General features: G+C 32.0%; 1 protein-coding gene across 1 annotated transcript in view; it reads right to left on the bottom strand.

Annotated features, from left to right (window-relative positions):
* The window catches only part of KaiR1D (Kainate-type ionotropic glutamate receptor subunit 1D), a 441,399-nt gene that overhangs the window by 31,851 nt on the left and 388,921 nt on the right, over positions 1–20,627 (bottom strand). The window contains exon 8 of the mRNA XM_018512220.1: positions 5,697–5,838. Coding sequence (XP_018367722.1) covers positions 5,697–5,838 — 142 coding nt within the window. The remainder of the gene's footprint in view (positions 1–5,696; positions 5,839–20,627) is intronic.

The following is a 20,627-nucleotide window of genomic DNA, read 5'->3' as shown; positions in this document are numbered from 1 at the left end:
GGAGCATGATGGATAAGTCCATGTCCCCCGATCTACTGTCTTCGCCAAGATGGACACAGTTGACGACATCGTATGTTCTCGATGTCTCACGAATCGATTGACCACCGCTCAACAATCGATCATCGTCTCGCTTCGAGCTACATCCGGTTTGCACTCTTTCAAGATACGTCGCAACACAACGGCGATATCGTTTGCCACATAGAATAACGTGCAATAACGGCAGTCAATGGGAATGCATCCCCGGTTTACGAACTTTCCTTGCCCTTAATTCCGTTCTATCCTTTATTATCCCTTTGGTGATCGTTGCTCAACACGATTGTGAAATCTCTAGGGAGACAGCACAAAGATGAAGGCCATAAAGAGAATCATTTGGAAGCGCAAGTTCGAAGATTACGAAAATTATTACATTCAAAATTTGCATTTATGTTTAGTGCAGTGAAATGACAATATATTATGTAGAATTGACTTTTTCTCAATAGAAAAATGTGATGATATAATATTTAAATTATAATATATATAAAATATAATATTGAGATATATCAAGTGAAAACAGTATAGATAATAAGTAGTAAAATAAAATTTTGTAAATAAAGTAAATAGTGTGTATGAGTGTCCTTGTTAAAAAAATGCTGAATTTGTTAAAAGATTTTGAATATTATTTAAATATACATTAATACATTAATTAATATATTATTTGCAAAAGCAATAATAGATAAACAAGAAAATGGTATATGGATATATATGTTATTATAATTATAATACATTTATTTAATAAATATATATATAAATATCTATATAATTAATACCTTTGAGTAAATAGATAACGTAAAAAATTGATAATCTTAATGGTTATTAAATTCATTAAATTCTTTTACTTACTGTTTAATCAGTTAAAAATTTCTGCTCATTTTATCATTGGAAAATCATTATGTTATCCCATTTATTCATCACTTCCCATTACTCCACTCGACGTGCATTTAATAAACAATATAATATTATACGTATACATCGATTATTGTCATCGTAGGAATAACTGGTAAAACAAGGGAGCAATGGCGGTGAAAGCTCGAAAGTGCTGTGAGGATACGATGGCAAGTGCTGTTATTGCATCCACTCGTGCAACCTTTTTCAGTGTTGCAATTCTGTGTCCTCTCTTTCATATGCAACATTTTATTAACACAAGTTTCAAACGCGCGTGATTTTTTGCGTTATGCGCGTCGAGAATTTTGTGATAATTGTGCTTTTCAATGTGTTTAAGGGGCTGCGCATAATCAAGGAAATAGGGAATAGGAACCGGGAATAATAGATTTCAACCTATCAGAAACCACGTATTCCGGTGTAACCGGTTTCTAGCAGGTTGAAATCTATTATTCTCTGTTCCTATTCCCTCTGTCTTTGATTGTGCGTAGGTCCCAAAACGTAAGCAGTAAACAAATTGGTTAATCACAGACATCACAGTAGAGACCAGTCATACATAATGTAATGTTATTCAATTTGAAACAATTTTCCAGACTTTAGTAATTAATTCTATATCAATTCTGTGTCAATTTTGTTAAAAATAAATGTGTTAAATGTAAAGCAAATGGTACATTTTGTGCGCCATCCTGTATTTCACAGACACACGAGTGTATCTTTATCTTTGCCCAATTCCGACTCCTCATGCCGCATCTAATAGAATTTTCATAAAGAACAAAATTTGCTCACACAGTTAAAAAACTAATACTCCACAAATGTATGGTTTTAATGAAGAAATTAAATGGTATGTCATTTTGTGCCACCATATAATTATATAGTTATCGTAACTCGATTTAATGATAGTCAGGACATGAATATCTATCGGATACTTTTCGTTTGTGACACGGAAAATAGATTACTGTATCCTTTTCTCCGTTCTTGACACGAAAGCAAAGATATATGTAAATATACCGCGTATACTATCAGGGATTTTTGTTTATCAGCAAAACTAACATACGGGCGAGTAACAAAGAGAATGGCTTTTTTTCTCAGTGCTTTATCATGACGCCCGCGGTATATGATAGATTTGGCAAGAATCGCTTTTCACACAACACTGCGTTCACGCGTGACTGTTACAGAGTTTATCACGAAATTTCGTTGGCTCGTAACTTGTTGTTTGAAACGGGAACAGGCAGCAAATATATATGGGTGCAAAGAGTATCATCGAGACCGTTTGACAGATGTTCAGTTTGTACACGGATGTGTACTATAGTTTCGTACACCCATGATGGCTTGGTCAAACAGAAAAGTTTGCGGCAGTATGTTAAATATTTAATTAACAGTTCATATTTGCACGATTGCGGTTACAATTATGTACCAAAAAGAATTTTATTAGTTTTGTTAGCTACTTTACTTTTCAGGAATGACTAAACGTAATATTTCCCGTGATAAAATGTTCCATTAACTTTGCTCACGTTATGCAAAAGGAGATACTAGATGTTGATATATAGTATAGCTTTAGTTTTAGAAAAAAACATTAAATAATAAGAATAATATCCATAAGGCTATAATTAAGTCTCAATTCTGTTCATATTAAAATCTTTTAAGATAGCTCGGATTTTATATTTAAACGTTTTTTTACCTAATAATATTGGATTATATTTTCATACTCAATAGTTATAATCACTTTACTAATTTCATATTAAATATAACTGTATCTATATGTTCTAAATATAACTGTAGAATTTATATATTTCTTTTAAAGTAAACTTGAGTTCTTTAAAAGGTTATTCAGGATTTCGCAGTTTTTTTTAATTAACTTCTTTAAACGACTTTCGAGATTTCAGTTTCCTGATTAAAGACTGTGTTGAAAGCCGTTTTATTTGAACGGAATTTTGCTTGAGAAGTATTCTATTTCAGGGCGGGAATAGGATATTCCTGCCCGAGCTCAAGAGCTCCAAAGTGTAACGCGAAAATCCAAGAGCGTATCATCCTAAGCGATGAATATCCATAATAAGGACCTTAATGGCCAAGACTATAACGACTATAACAATCATCGTAACCGTAACAGACATAATAACCGTAATGATCGCGCAGGAATGATACGTCGATGTCACGTAAATTCCAAGGAGCAGAATGCTAAAGCAAAATTCGCATGGTCTCAGCTTCATCGTGAGACTGTGAAAGAACGGACTTCCACAATTTCATCATGAAATCACTGTTTCATGAGGCGAACTTAATTCGATGAAAGGTAATTCGTCGAAAGCCAAGCAGAGTAACCGAGCAAGATTCATTAATGCTCTCACCCAGTCCGTCGAGGAAAAGACGCTCTGCCACAGTGTGTACCTATATCCGACCACGTGTAACACAGCCATGCGGACTTCCCGATCGTGCTGCGGAAAGGTCAGGTTGATGGATGATGGCCAATTTTTCCCTCCAAGAGCCTTGACGACTGACCGATGTAAGTGAAAATAAATAGTCTCCGACGCGGGACATATCGTCTCGAGAATAGAGCGAGGCACCGTTAAATTCCCCTATGCGATAGAGATCGGTCGCGACATTAAGCAATTATTAAGCAGCCCCCTATTCTTTTCATCTTGCCGAGTTTTCCTACATCGAGAAATCTGGTCTATCCGTCCAAAAATAATTTATCACTCGCTTTTCCACTGTATAAGATAATATTTCGAGTTAACTTGGTAATACTTTTTTTTTAAGTAATATAATATATTGTAGGACCGTATATGTGATAACACAAACTATAGAAATCAAAGCCTTAAATGGTCTAGCTGGATCGTAATGCTTATATGATTCTTATGTGAATTTATATACTACGAAATGATTTTTCGGTTTTGAAACGCTAACTCTATATTAAACTACCGCGGTAATATCACGAGTTCTTACTTTCTTTTTAAGAGTTCCATTCCATTTATTTTTGCGATTTTTTTTTCTGTGTAATAATTAATATTAAGAGTAAACATCTTATGCAGTTTATAAATTAATAGTTCGAGCTGATAGCTAAGTTAAACGACGCGAATTTTACAGGGAAACCATTAAAAGCGATTATATATTATTAATGAAATTTATCATACATAGCTAACTTCATTAATCTTCTTCAAGTTATTAATAAATATTAAACGAATGCTATATTAATTTTTATCAGTTCATTCAAGATAAAAGTGATTTTGTAATAAGCGTTAAGTTGCGTTAGTTATTATAATAAAATAGATTTTATAATATATTAATCAAATAAAATGATTGAACAAGTGATTTTATGATGAATTTAGAGAGAATTCAGTGGCTAAACGTCCTGTTGTTTCAGATATTGGCGATCGATGTACAATATGTACGTACATTCGTCGTCAGTATTAATCCATGTTTTTCTCGTAAAACAAACAGACCATCGTCAGTAGAGTCAACGGAAAGAAGCCCGAAGAAAAAGCGTAGCTCGATTCTTCCGCGCTCGAACAAATACCCTCTCTGATTTACATTTTAATGGATCTAAATTGAAATCTAGTAAGAGAGGGGGGAAAAGTACCGAGATAAATTGCACCGTTAGTGGTTATATAGCGTGTCCGTTTAAAGCTCTATTTATTTTTTATCACTTATTGCAGTCACGGATGTCGCGTCAGCCCGACAACGCGCTTCTCGCAGTACGTCTCGACTGACGTAGTGCCACCCTTTCCGCTTCCACTCGCGCCGTCGAGGCGGCTGTAAATTACTAATTATTCTGAGACGACTTCCAATTTTAACTGCAGCAGGCCGACGTGTCCGCTTTTTACTCGTTCGAGAGTCACATTGCGCGGTTTGCACTCGCGTAACGTTTTCATTCTGCTCGCAATAAGCCTGCAGACGAAGCAAATTTTAAAAAGGAATTTCGCTTCTCGTACTGCAATTAAAAGTAACATTCTACACTTGTGTATCTCGCGATAAACCCCCTTCATACCCTTCACTCACCATTAAATCGATTATTCATGAAAATGATTTCTTTCTCTTGAAACTATAATTTAACATCGAACATGACATAATTTATTGATTCTTATTTGCATTATCGATCCTAGAGAATTCATGTCCTTTTCAATTTAATATTTAACGTCAATCTAAAGAGTTCTCTTTAACTTGCCGATATATTCTGTGTCTTAATAATTTTTAATAAATTTCAATTCTAACATTTGATATAAATTTACTATTAAATGTATTATTTAAGAAAATTAAAATATATTTTTTAAACTTCACCCGAAGTAACTATTCATAATATCGATAAAATTTATCATATCGCTTCACGGTTTCATATAGCGTGACAGTATGAAATAAATTATTACATTCAGGATAATAATGAGGTAAATTTGTCACAAAATAATACCGCGAACGCTATTCAACGTTATGTTAAACTATTTTACATTTAGCTGTAATCACGGAGGATTACCGAATGGCAATTCTGACCAACTATTCGCACAGATTTCTCTTTTTAGTGGTAATTTACGAGAGGTTCGAATATATTCCAGGAGTAAAGTTATCGATCTAGAATCTTCGTGGGAGCGCCAACTCCTTCGGCGTAGTTTCCTCGACAGAGACTGAAGACAGTGAGAGCCGCAGGTGGCTGAGACGATGAAGATCGCGAGAATTAGTCTTACAAGCAACGCGCCTGATGCAATTTCGCGACTCTTACGTCTACTCTGGATTACTTCGTGGCTTATGATGGACGGAAAGTCGATTGTTAATCGCATTTAATCTTAGGTACCTACCAGTGATGTGATAAGGTAGCTGTGATAGTCGCTCATCATTCCAATCTGTTGCGCTTGTTTCAGCACATCGTAGATCCTCTCGGTGGAACAATCCAATACGATATGCGACTCCGCGGAATTTTTTATTTGTTTTAGCAGCGGCCTGAAATAAAACAATGTTCTGTGTAAAATATATTCTTAAATTTATATTATAAATAAAGAGAATATCGAACGTTGACAAAAGCAACGAACCAAAAATTTTAAACTATATCAAAAAGTTTGTTTCATGCAGGAACATCTCATTCTTTATTTAAAATTCTTTTTAGTTTGAAAAATTGTAGATATCTAAAACGTGCTGAAATGGGAATGAATATTTTCAATATTTTCCAATAATATAATTTGAAAATGTTTGGAGGATATTGCAAATAAATATATTCTTATTTTTAATACATTCTGAGAATATTTTAGTGTACTATTAGCAAGAGCATATTCTCGGTATATTTTTAGCATATTCTAAGAGCACTTGCAGTAAATTTTCAGTACATCCTCAGTATACTTTGAACATAATATCATAATGAAAGGCTCAACCTGAACTCTGTCGATTTCAATTAAATCTGATAGAATTACAAAGTAAGTCTGTTTTCTGTGACTGAACTAGTGTACACTTTTAGAACTTAAAGTGAGATAGATATACGTCTGATATTTGTCGAAAGCGAGGAAGAGAGTTCTAGAGCAGTCTAGTACAGGAACAGAAAACAGACCAAGTGTGAGTGCTCTCAAACATAATGATACCCCTATTTGGATGTAAACAATCAATCGTTTACGAAATATTTTTAAGGTAATATTAAGTTTAGTGATGCCGTTAGTAGAGTTTATTAGACGTTTACTCGAATATTTATGGTATAGTGGATATTGTTTTTATTAAAACTTATAGCCTTAAATTTGTGAAAGTTACTTTGTTAAATGGGAACTAATCAGGAGAATTGTTCTAGGAGAGTAGAAAATCTAATTCGTAATAAAAATCTATAATAAAATCAATTTATTATTATATTAAACAAGTATGTGTCACATCTCAAAGCATTATCAAAAATATAAAAATTTCATAGGTTATTCTATTATTACATCTGAATATCTGTGTAAAATTTAAGCACAGTTCTTTTATTGGTTTAAAAATTATTTGATTTTTTGTTTGCATTGATTTTTATGTAAAATCGCGTTTTTACAGTTTTTAGTATAGTACTTATTTGCAAATTTGATGAGGAAATAACGTTAGAAATTAAATTAAAAATTTTTTATATATTAATAAAACTTAAATAAATATTTGTGCAAAAATTTATTTAGATCCACTTACTCGTTTAAAAATCATTTATCTAAAACTGCCGTAAAATATAGATAAAAATCAATGAGCTGTATAGCTTCCATTATAAATCAAATTATTGTTTTTTGTTTGGAGTTGGTTCAGGGCGTATTTACTAAAAATTTTTGTCTGATATTAGCTAATAATGGCTTAAAAAAGCATTTTTCACTTATCTTGGATACACTCTTTAGATCACTCTATACCATACACACTCTATATGTATATATATTCTAATAATGTTAACTTTTTTGACTGATACTTTTAGTTGATCGTACAGCTCAAACACTTTTAACAATTATTTTTCTATCATAAAATATTATTATACAATAAAAAAAAGTTAATTAATGATGGAGCTTGAAGTCGAATCAAATTAAAAACTAGTTACCATGTTTGTTAGCCACAGATGTTCAAATATATATATGTCCTAATACAATTGGAACAAATAGCAAAAAAGATTAAAGAGGTCAATAGAAATTTTTAATTAAAATTTTTTAATGTAGTCTGTCGATTTAGTTTAGATGTAATTGGTAGAAGAAAGACAAATATTAAGTACATATCTAATATAATAATATGAAACTTGATCTTTCTGTAGATGTGTTCGCGCGAAAACTCATTCGCTCACTCGATCCCACGATGCTCTTCGGGGACAGAACGGTTCCGATTCCGGACATGCTTTTCGTTGTGTACCACTGATAAAAATTTCATACTACTGCCGGTTGCTCTCCAGCCTTTCGGAGGTTACCCCTCGGTTTCTCTCTCTCTCTCTCTCTCTCTCTCTCTCTCTCTCTCTCTCTCTCTCGCTTCCCGTCATTCAACATGCACGATAATGTGAATCTCCTTATGCAGCCCGTGGAAGTCAGGACCCGGACTCGCCATAGGAATTTTTCATGCTCTATGCATAATTTAACGAAAGTGTCCTTTATGCCCGCGTTGCTCTCGTAGCCGTATCGTACTGTGAATTTCATTTCTGTCCCCGCTTCCGGCAACGACGATTGCATCTCTTTCTGCGTCTGCGACTTTATCGAACGATAGAGAAGAGTGAGTGTTGACTGAAATGGGAGTTATGGTAGTTTTGAATAAACAATTGTAACTTTCTTTGGAATTAAATACGTTAATTTTCTCACTATTTTATTGTTATATTAATTTTATTACGTTAAGGGGTTAGACTGGTGTAAAATTTTTTTAAATCGAAAATATTTTTTTGCTTTAAAAAGTAGTTTGAAACCTGTAGAATATGGAACAAAAGATCCTAAGTATAAATTCGAGTTAGTTTCTTAATTACAAGACCTACAAAATTTGCTCTATATGATATAAAGATTATGTTGTAGAACTTTAAATGCGTTTTTCTCGAAATCTTGTTTTTCAAAACGGTCGAAGATTTCTCAGGATGTATTTATCGGATTGACTTAAATTTTGGTTTTTTGTTATCCTTATAGTATTCTCTTAAGCATTAGACCGAGGATTTTTACAATATCACTATTATTTTGCAAGATACTAATAAATTAATTAATAATATTTGTGTCAAAAGTCAAACCAAAGTTAAAAAAATTTTTTTTCAGTCAAATTTTAATAAATTCTGAATAAGCTCGGTCAATGCTTAGGGAATACAATATACATCAGTAATATTTTTTTGTTTTTGTTTCATACGATTCAATATGGCGGAATCACACACATCGATACCAATGACTGATGCGAAAAAAATTGATTTTTCATAACATTTTAATAAATGGTGTTAAAATTATTATTTTTCCTTTCATTTTGCATACTTTATACCTTCAATGTGTACTTGAATAAGGTGTCAAAACACAAGTCTGCAGCTTTTTTATTTCTTTGGCAATCCACGCTTAAAAATTACCTATTTTTACAGCGGTCACACCGGTCTAACTCCTTAAAGAGCTATAAGCTTATAAACAGCATCATTATTTCATTTCTTCAAGTCTATTTATCGTATTTTTGTAAAACATCTCATATCTCTCATACTTCAATAAAGCTATTATATTATCACTATTATTATTATTATAGTCAAATACACTTTCAAGTGTTACATATTGATCAGCATTATATTAAAAAAATTGTTTCTCAAATAGTTATTGAATTGTAATATTAATCCTTAACGTAGTTTATACAATATATGTATGTATATATGTGTACATATATATGTCTTAATATATGTTGACTTGAACGGCATTACGACATGTCATTTTTTCGTAGCGGTAGTTTGCTATAGTAATAAGCGTTCAACAGCGTCACGTATTTCGTACAATATATCCTATCTTTAGATGGCTTTACGATATTACAGAGAAATAACCGTGAAACGTCTCGAAATATTGCAGCATTTTGGCAATTTCTCGACGCCGGTTACTCGCATTTTGTCATCTCTCAGTTTTTAAAGCTTACCGTATTTTTATCCTGTTGCCGATAACCTGACTCTTATCCGAAATTACTCTTCAGAATCACAAAATTTCTTGAAAAATTTTCTGTGACTCTGTCGACATGAAATTTCAACGTATATTTAATCAATCATGATTGTGAATCATGTTTGTTTAAAAATTTGCGTATATTTTGTGGCACTATATTTAATAATTTTTTGAAAATGTGATTTATACCATAAGAGTTTAAATATTTAAAAGTAATTTTTTTCGTAATACATGTACACATACTTGCACATGTTTCCTATTTTGCTCTTATAATATTATGCGCACGTGTAAACATAGAAATTAATATGGTTTTATAATTTAGCCAATCTTTAAATATAAAAATTTATTTATTTATTTATTTTTTTGTTATCATCACTAATAAGAATAACGTTTTATTTTATCGAAAAAATATGAATAGTTTTCGGAAATAATGTGCTTAGTTTGACAACGTCGTTCACTCCAATGAATCATACCATTTGCATTATTTATCGTGATTAACGCACGATTGACGATTAATACGATAATTACGAATATGACATTATTTGCTATTAATGTTATCATTACTATGTAATTGCGTAATGATTGTCACTCTAAATTAGTTATCCCGTCACGTTTGTACCGATTCTAAGCTATGCGCGTTTTCTCTCTCAATTACGTTGATGGCTATAGATATTGTAGCAATCACGTTGTGTTAACCCGGATAACCGGAGGTAGACATTCACCCGATACCAAGTGTTAATGTGTATTATATATGCGCGCAGAATAATTATTTGCCAATCAATTCCACAAAGTTTGCAAATTGTGAGTATATATTATTAAATTTCTATAATTTGTTCTATGAGGAGGACGTCAACTTTCCACCGCACTTATTTTATAAAATCTGGTATTATAGCATATACGGAGAGAATTTTCTTTTAAAATTTACCCTGAAAATATGATGATTGTGGTACAATACAATATTTTATAAAGAGATTTATATTAAAATTCTTCGAAATACAATGTTGTCCCACGGCTGTCATATTTTCAGGGTAAATTCTAAGAAAAAATTCTCTCCGTGTATATATATATATAAGACATGAGATTCTTACATCGAAAATAATGAGGTAACGTTCTAACTTTTCAAGCACAAATTTTCGCGAATATAAAACAACATATAAATTTTGATATAAATGTCGTGGATACAAATTGAAGAGAAAAAGAAATATATTAAAATTTCATAAATCTCGTCATTAAAATTGTCACTTACCAAACATAATTTAAGTCTAAAGTAACAATTTATAAAATTATATGTTAATCATTTTTAATTGTAATATTGTTTTCAATCATTGCGGAAATGTTCGAATAACTTCCTGCGAATACACTCGCATAATTAATCATAAATATATTTTTGCAATATCGATCATGCGCAATATAAATTTTGTCAACGATAAGAAATCGATAGGTATGTTGCTTCGCAGGAGAAATGACTGTCTCTGTTCAAATCTTTTTCCCTCTCGACATAATTCTCGATTTTACGAGGTGCACTCTAGAAAGAATCAAACAGCCTAACGTAAGACGAGGAAATGTCTTCCATTTGCTCTTTTTTTTCTTTTCCCGCAAGGAAAAGGCCACTCCTTGCGGTACTTCAGTCTACCGTCACCGCTCCAGATAAGCTTTCGAGAGATGGCTCGTGTGATAGTCAGCCTCTTGCGAGAGGTTGCGGGAAGAGTGAAAAGACGTCGTACCGTCTCGAAACGCACAACGACCAGAGAGGACAGTCTCGGAATTTTTAATCTTCTCGCGTGTAAGAAGAGAGTTACGAATGAACGCTACGGATCTGACGCGGATCTCTTTTGAATTGTGAGACAAAAGATAAGAATACAAAGCAAAGCTCGTAATTACCGTATTTTTTTACATCTTTGTAAATGTATATATCACGGTACGATGTACCGCGCGTGATATGTAGTTTTCTCATAAAATATACATAAAACAAATTTATAATTTTTTAATAGGAGAGCACACAAAATAAAAAATGATCGTGATAAATTTCGGTTTATCATCATACATTAGATTGAAATAAAACATTATTCTAATTGTGATAAAGATTAATCTTCTATTTTTATATAATCAAGAAATATTATTGCGACTGTTAATGTTTTTTTGAAGATATCTTTTTAAGGAATATTTTTTTTATACCGGTATATAAAACCTTATTTCATAAAATCTTTTTATTTTTTGCAGCTTGCAGATACTTTTGAAATCTGTACAATTTTTAAATAAATATAGTGAGAAATATTATTACATGTATAATATGTTGATAATAGAGGTGCATTGCTATAAATATTTGTTAAATGAATTCGAATAAATAAGATTTTAGTCGATCATTGCTAAGATATGGTAAATTTTACATGAGTATACGGTAGCAAAAGTAATTATTCATCAGATACGTGCTATCGAGATGCGTGGATACTCTCTATTTATAATGATGAAACGACGAAGAATGATGCATTAATGAAAAACGCGTTCAGTAATTCGATACGCTCGATAATCAATATCCTCGATAGTTACGCGCTGTTCCAATATTTGCTTTTCATCAAGAAAATGCAAAATGCCGAGAACATATCAATTTCGTGGCCTCGTTAAATGAATGGCGCAAATCTCTACATATACAAGGAGCTATTGGGACCACGCATCTAATCTCGCACGATTTTTTCTTCTCGAACTATCGTTCCTCGATGTAATAAAGTTAGTCTTTTTACTTATTTAATAAGAATTATGCAGCGCATATATGATAATACAAATTTTTTGCAACTTATATATAGAAAAATTTTGTTTTAAGATGAAACAAGATTTAAATATCATATTTACTTTTCAGATTATACTTATATAATTTTTCTGTTATTATAATATCCAGAATTCAACCTATCTTTTGGTAGAGAAAATATAAAGTTTAAATATTTATTCTTCAGAAACTGCGCATTTATATAATTCATCCAATTTAATTACAATTCAAAATTTAATTTTATTTCATCATGTTAATTATATTAAAAGCGACTTATAATCATTTAACATTTAGATACGATACGATGAAATTATACTTGATATTACGTTAGTTTCATTTCATGTTAGTTCAATTCAATCGGTGCGTGATATCAAATAGTATATTGAAATCGGATAATCAATAAAGCATAGAGAGTTGCGTGAGTCGATTAAACGCTTTACTGCGGCTACACGTTGCAGGAAAAGTACTTCAGTCCTCGGCAGTTAACGCGTTCCTGCTTTACAGAGTGCTTTCACCGTCTCGAAAAGACTTACGAAAGTAATAAAAATAACGTAGTACACTGTCGGTATTATTGTATGCGGGTCCTCTGGCACCGATTTAATTCCCTTCGATTTTCAGTTTTATAATTCGCTATTGGTTTCTAAGAGAAAATCCTCGACAGTCTCTTGACTCTGATTATGATAGCAGCGGTAATTTAACTCGATTAAAGAAGCACAAGAGTAAAATAAACACGAAATTTATTGACAGCATTAGACGGAAAATGAATCTTTAATCTCATGTGAAACTTGAGTGAATATATATTTAATAGCCATTTAATGTCAGAAACTTGTTTGTCTTCAAATTGACCGCTATGTTACTTGTTTAGCAATCATTATTTAACCGACTGTCGAAATGACAAGACACATATTGTTCTCGAAGTTATTTTTTTTAAATTTGAAGATAATTTATAATATATTAACGAGTTACAAAATGTTGATACATAAGAGAGATTCATTGTTCAGTGTAGAAACGTCGACTGTGTGAAGTGAGGTAATTATTAATTTTCAAATTATACATACGATAATCTAATCTTTCATATAATTTTAGCTTGAGTTCTCATTGCCACTCAGCTTTCTAACTTTGTGAGTATGTGACTTACCTCACAAAACAGTAAACGGTTCAATTTTTGAGAAGAAATATGTTGGAGATATCATTTTGTCATGCAATACTCCAATCGTTGCGCTAGGGGGAAAGATTGTTGATGAAGACTCAAACCATGAGTGGAAACGTTCAAAGTTAAGGTTTATATTTTTAGTATTAAGAAAAATTGCGTTAATTGATAACCAGCGTCGACTCCTATTGCCTGTAATATATTTTTATGGTTTCATTAATTGTTTTAATTAAAGGAATCTATAAAAACTTATTAGTTTTTATTAATTTATAATTTATTATTGTTATTTAATAGAGCATTATAAAATATTATAAAGAACAATCTTCAGTGCTGTAATCAAGAAATTTTTGTAATCAAGAAACTTAAATGAATTATAGCTAAAATGTATCTACAATCCGCTTGATATTACAAATACTTTGAAGCATTTTTTTTATTGATTAATTATTAAAGTTCTTTTTTTTTTCGATTGGTCAATTAAATATTTCAAAGTTTTTGTAGCGTTAAGTATAGAAATGCCTATAAAAACACGTTGCGAAAATTAATTTTGCAGCAGATTGTTATAAATACATTATTAAATATTATTTATAATTTTTACAATATTATAAAATAGAAATGCTTAAACAGTTATAATTTTGCTTCGATAATCCTTTAAAAGGACAGTTGAAGTTAAGTGTAGACATTTAATAGAATAATTTGTCTTCTCCTGTTAATTAAGTACTGTTTTGTTATACCTTTGATGATCTTTGCTTCACCTGTCGACGGGATTTCCTCAGTGAAGATCCAACTTAGTGAGTCGGTTTTGAGTGAAACGGAAACAGAAGTTGGGACAGAGGTGGAGGAAGATAAGTGAGCTTCCTGTTGTTATGTACTCTTAGGTCGCCCCAAGGGAGAGAATCACTGCGTCAGTTACAGCGAGGCTGCGTTACGTCATGCCTTTTCTTTTGGTAAATCTCGGGAGGCTCCTTTGGCTGAGTCGGATGAATTTCTCTATTCGACCGGTCTACAAAAAGAACGGTATTCCGCGCAATACTTTGTCACAATGTCGGTCTGTTCCGTGAGCTTGGCTATCTTACTATCTTCGTAGAAAAACGCACAGAATTCCATTTTCTTTGTTATATTACGTCCATTGTTTTAACAAATTATCACCAAATGTTCTGTCTTGAAAGTAATCCTTGAATGACATCAAGTCATTCAACATAGAAAATGTATACATAAAAAATAAACAATAGAAAGCTGTAACTCCATGTGTGAGATTAATTAAGATTAATTATTTTTTTAAAAAATTCAAACTTTTATTTCCTTAAGTCACGTCTATGATAGAAACCGATATGCTCTCTTGTATCTATTACGTTACAATTTTTATAAGCTCACAGCGATGTGAATTTATTCGTTTGAGCTGCTTAATTTTTTGCGAAATATCTGTATGAAAGACAATCAATAAATAAAAGATATTTTATTTTACAATTATTTTTCTGGATATGAATTGATTCATCTCATTATTCCGTGCATAAAAGTATTATCGAAAAATGAATAGTCGACGATATATTTTATATTTTTTATATTTTTTATATTTTTTACATTTTATATTTTACATTTTATATTTTATGTTAAAATATATCAATGTGTTCTAAAGGATATTCCCTGAACAGCGTCAGCTTCGAGAATTATGTTTATGGAACATTTATGGAACATTTTCCTTTAATAAGTTAATAATCTTTCATTTTAGCTAACAATAACTTACGTTACTAAACACAAAGAGCCCAGAACCCATATAAAAATGAACAAGGTTCTTCATAAGACGCTTGATTCCTTCAATATAAAAGTTGTAGTAAACTTTAATGTTTTTATATAACAGTACGCGTAGAGGATTATAGGAAACAGAGTTATGGTTTTTGAGAGAGTGATTTCGCTTTATTATTTCATATGAGGAATAGTTCGTCCATAATAGACTCGCAATGTTCTGTGACACATGTTATCATCATAAATTGGTCGAGATCCTTTCAGAACGGGCAGCGCAAAGACAAAGTCGCAAAGTTGGCGCGTAAACGTGAGAAACAAGAGTGTCCTTAACGCTGCACATTCGGAATTAAGGCGATAAGAGCGCTGGCAGGAGTAATAAAGGAGACGCGCGGCTTATTTCCGGGTCTGCTCGCCGGGGTTGCCGCAGGAATACTGTACAGATGCGCGACGGAACAAATTTTCTCGCGTCGCCTATAATTTTAAGAGAGCTGCACCCGACTCGTGGAAGCAAGATAAATATCTCCCCTCCGGTGTAGGAGAGAAAGATAGACGGAGAGGTAGGAGGAAAGGCTTTTTATTCGCTTCAATCTTTCTCTGCCTCTTTTCTTTCTAAAATTCTCTACTAGTAGCACGAATTTCGAGTTCTTAAAACGACACCAACCAACGCTTTTTAACAGACGGTTTGAGAAAGAATAGAGTCACCTAACTGCTTGATCATTGGACGCGAGAGATATATCGACCGCCTAGCGACTTCACGGTTGAATAAGACGCTTCGAAGAGATAGCGTTCTTCTTTGTAGCTTATCCAACAGTCGTGTAAAACTGTATTCTCAAAGTAACCGCACTTGGAAAAGTATAACATATACCGAGCGTAATCGTGAGACGGATAAGCGCACCGTGATATTTAGAATATTCCGGAATATATTCTCTCCTTATCTTGACAAACTCTACAAAAGTAGATTCAAATTGGTACACCTTATCGAGTCAGGTAAGAGAAATGGATGTAAATTTCGTAAATAATGTTTCAATTCAAATGTTACATAAAAATCTGTAACATTTAAAAGTGCACATATGTATGTACAATTTTTTAAAAACGATTTAATATAATTTAATATAATTTTTAATATGATTCGTTAAATATCTATTAATAAAAATGTATTAAAATTAAAAGGTATGTCTCAATTAAATATTTTACATAAATTAATGATAAATTTGATAAATGATATTAAATATTAAATATAAAGATCTGTAACATTTAAAAGTGCACATATGTATATATAATTTTTTAAATACGATTTAATATAATTTAAAATAATTTTTAATATAATTCGTTAAATATCTATTAATGAAAATGTATTAAAATTAAAAGGTATAAGTCTCAATTAAATATTTTACATAAATTAATGATAAATTTGATAAATGATATTAAATACTAAGTATAAGCATATTCAAGTCTATAACGGTCAAAGCTAGATCTTCTCAATGCCTAAATAATTCACAATGAATTATCTATATCCTATATATGTACATGCATATATACCATATTTTTGTAGTTATTTAAACGCCGAAATTTTTTCCGGACTTTTTCAAATGCAATTAAACTACTGCAATAATATCACAAGTTAAATTAAATTGACAAGCAAATTCTCAATCTTTGATCCGATATCGTATTATAAGGGTGTTAATGTGCTGAAAACCTTAAATAAATTTAGAAAATCTAGCTTTGACCGTTATAGGCTTGAATATGCTTATACTTAGTATTTAATTTTATGTCGGTCTTAATAAAATCTTATTATTGTTTATGTACGCTGCCTGCAAGAAGCGTTGTTGTTCTTACATATACTGATTGCGAAGAATATTACTAAGGCCTCGGTGATCTAATGGCTTAGGACACTCGTATGGAATACAAGAGATCCAGATTCAAGTCCCGGCCGAGGTAATATTTTTCGCAATAAATTTATTTAAGGTTTTCAGCACATTAACACCCTTATAATACGATATCGAAGATTGAGAATTTGCTTTTCAATTTAATTTAACTTGTGATATTATTGCAGAGGTTTAATTGCGTTCGAAAAAGTCCGGAAAAAATTTTGATGCGCAATTTGAATAATTACAAAAATATGGTATATATGCATGTACATATATATTATAGGATATAGATAATTCACTGTGAATTATTTAGGCATTGAGAAGATCTAGCTTTGACCGTTATGGGCTTGAATATACTTATACTTAATATTTGATAAATGATACTTTTCGTCACTAAGTCTACAGGAGCGAGTGTTGCATATTTTTAACGGTTACACTTTAAAATTAAACTTAGAGTAAATTCGGGATTTGCGCAAATCAGGTATGCTTAAGTAGATGATGGAAATGTGCATAGCATTGAATACTGAAATATAATACTTCTAACCGCCAAAGAGACTATGTGTTAATGTATAGTACATATATATCTCAATAAATATCAATCAATTCTTTATATATAAAATATTTTTTAGTAAAATCAGTTAAAAATGATTTTTTTTTATTTAATAACAAGACGGTGCCGCCTCTAAAGGATTAATTTATAAATCGAGGCGAAACGTATAGGAAGAAAAAGAACGAGGGGGATGATAATTTTTTATTAAAAAATTTAATTAATTCGTAACTGTTCTGAAGAGATTTGTGTACCGCGAGACTTAAATAATTTATCGCATAATAAATAAAATTCCCTAATTAAAATTGAGTAAATTCACATAATTGAAACCTGTAGTGAACATCGACACGAACTTCAATTAGGACCTTTTACGACGTGCAAAATTGCATACACAGGTCGTACATACCAGACAAGTCGAGTTATATATTGCAACGACTTTATCAGCCGTGGTTTTTTACCCAGAGATATGTTGCACGTGTTCGAGCATCAGTTTGTGACGTTTCCAAAACGGCGATGGTACGTGCGAAATATGGACGTGGTCCTCACCACACCCAGCTCAGGATGGATCGTCCTGTCGACTCTCGTCTCTTTTTCGCATCAAGTGTCGGACACGTTACTGACGCATATCCTCTGCTTCGTGTGAGAGAATCCAACCATGCAAGGAAAAGTGCAAGCCCACCAACCGACAAGCAAAGCTCTGAGGAAGCGCTTCATAAAACGAGGAGAATAATTTCATTCCTCTTCGTGGGCGCGCACGGATTAATTTCGCATCAAAGTACGCTGTGAGGAGTTAAGGCATCGCGATGAGCGACGACGCGCACCAGCGACGACAATTTTATTCTTCGCTCTTAATTCATTCTGTCCAGAAGACGCGACGGTCACCGATTTCTCATTGTTCCTTTATACCAGACGTTAATGAGTTAATTACGGCTCGCGGTCGTGTCGCCAACAGTCTCGCTTAATTAACTTACTCGGTCATTTCCTGTCTAGTTTCTAGATTGCCAGATGACTTGGCCGTGATATAAGTAGAAATGGAAAATTGGGTTAACCACACTTGACACCCGCGGTACGGCAGAGTCGGATTACAACTCTAAATAACTGCGGTTACAACCAGTCAATGCACCAATTCATTCGTGTGCAGTTGACGTAACTCAGTAAATGCAAGGTTTCGCGCCATGATATCTTATATATATATATATATATTGTATATACTAAATGGATATTGTAAATGTTAGGAAAAGTGCTGGCTTCACTTTGAGAATTTATATAGAAATACAAGGAACGATACAGTGATTAGATGAAACAATTATGGTATCCAATAAATTCGCTTTTTAATTATAAAAAACGAATGTTTTCCAAACAGCTACTGTTTTATAATTTTTAATGATTTTCACTAGTATATTATTAAAGAATGCCATGATATCTTATATATATATATATATATTGTATATACTAAATGGATATTGTAAATGTTAGGAAAAGTGCTGGCTTCACTTTGAGAATTTATATAGAAATACAAGGAACGATACAGTGATTAGATGAAACAATTATGGTATCCAATAAATTCGCTTTTTAATTATAAAAACGAATGTTTTCCAAACAGCTACTGTTTTATAATTTTTAATGATTTTCATTAGTATATTATTAAAGAAATTAAATTATTACACTGGGAAGAGAGATTTCTCTTATATATGTGTATAAGAGAAATCTCTTCCTAGTATAATAATTTATATGTATATATAAGAGAAATTTCTTTCTAGTATAATTTAATATCAAGCAATTAACAAAATATCTAAAGAACATTTGCTAAATAATTAATGTTATGTAGTTATGGTTTGCATCTTCAACTATTGTCCATTATTCATATTATTAATTGAGTAAATAATTTTCATAAAAATTTCTTCCTTCTTTTGTTAATGTCTAAAATAAATTTGTAAATATCTTCCTTTATAAATATAAAATTTTTTTACGAGTAACTGAGATTAAAAAGATATTAATTGGTTGCATTTGAAACACATCGGCGAAGTCGGAAGCCGTGTAAGAATTTGTGCTCAATATAGTGAGCTTCAATTCTTTGTGCGCGCTTTGTTACTGTAACATTAATTACTTAGTGGATACTCTTTGGTGGATGTTTTTTCCGGCTTCGTTTCTCAGTGCCGCACGGACGATCATTCCCTTTTTGCGTTGGACAACCCGGTTGGAACGCAGAAATAATCGATACCTCGGCGGCTACTAGACTAGTCGGTACCGAAGATAAACTGGAAGAAGGTCACTCGGACCAGAGCGAAAACTACGGGAATAAAGAAAGTAATTTATTCCGCTTGTCTACGTCGTCAGGAAGACGCGCGTTTATTACATTCTAGGTCGGATATCTTCGGCAAAGTTTCGACTGTAGTAAAAGAAACAACAAAACTCTCTCTGCCCGATAGAGACGATTATTCGTGTACATTTGTCTTTCGTTCGTTTTTCGAAATTTTTCTTCTTTCGCTAGATTTATGTCATAAAACTACACAACCAATCGCTATAAATTTTTTCTATGTTGTCAATTCGCAAATGTCTCAGCTTCATGAATTTTAATAGTTTATTTATAATCATCTTTCTAACTACTTGATCATGTAATTATAGTCACAAATATCATACACTTTCTTTTCAATGTGCGATTTTCATTTGAATGTATGTCATCAAATAATTTATAAGCTCAATTTATTGTTATGAATAATGCTTTCTCTTGTTTGGTATGTGCATTAATTTATTGTTAGAATTGCCTATTATTTTCAAAATTAACAATTATAATCGTCATAATATTAATTACGTAGGAGTTCAAAATGTGTAACACTAACTAAAAGGATAACGCTATATATCTTCATGTTAATCCTTTACAAGTACATTAAAAATCGACATTGCTGTTTGCTTTGTAAATTCGTGATAATATGCACGTTTGCTCTTTCATTGTGTGATTTAAATTGGAGAAATCCGAATCTATACTTTACGTGCAAATAAAGCATGTGTATATTTGTTTGTTATAAGTTTCAGTGTAGATTACAATGGAAAACATCAACGTTTTTATGTTTCAGCGCAAGTAAAAAGCTGCCTTTGACAATTGTTCTGATTA

The sequence above is a fragment of the Trachymyrmex cornetzi genome, unplaced genomic scaffold (genome assembly GCF_001594075.2).
Source record: "Trachymyrmex cornetzi isolate Tcor2-1 unplaced genomic scaffold, Tcor1.1 scaffold396, whole genome shotgun sequence".
Taxonomy (NCBI): domain Eukaryota; kingdom Metazoa; phylum Arthropoda; class Insecta; order Hymenoptera; family Formicidae; genus Trachymyrmex; species Trachymyrmex cornetzi.
Note: the sequence above shows the minus strand (reverse complement) of the source record. Positions and strands in the feature narration are given on the sequence as shown.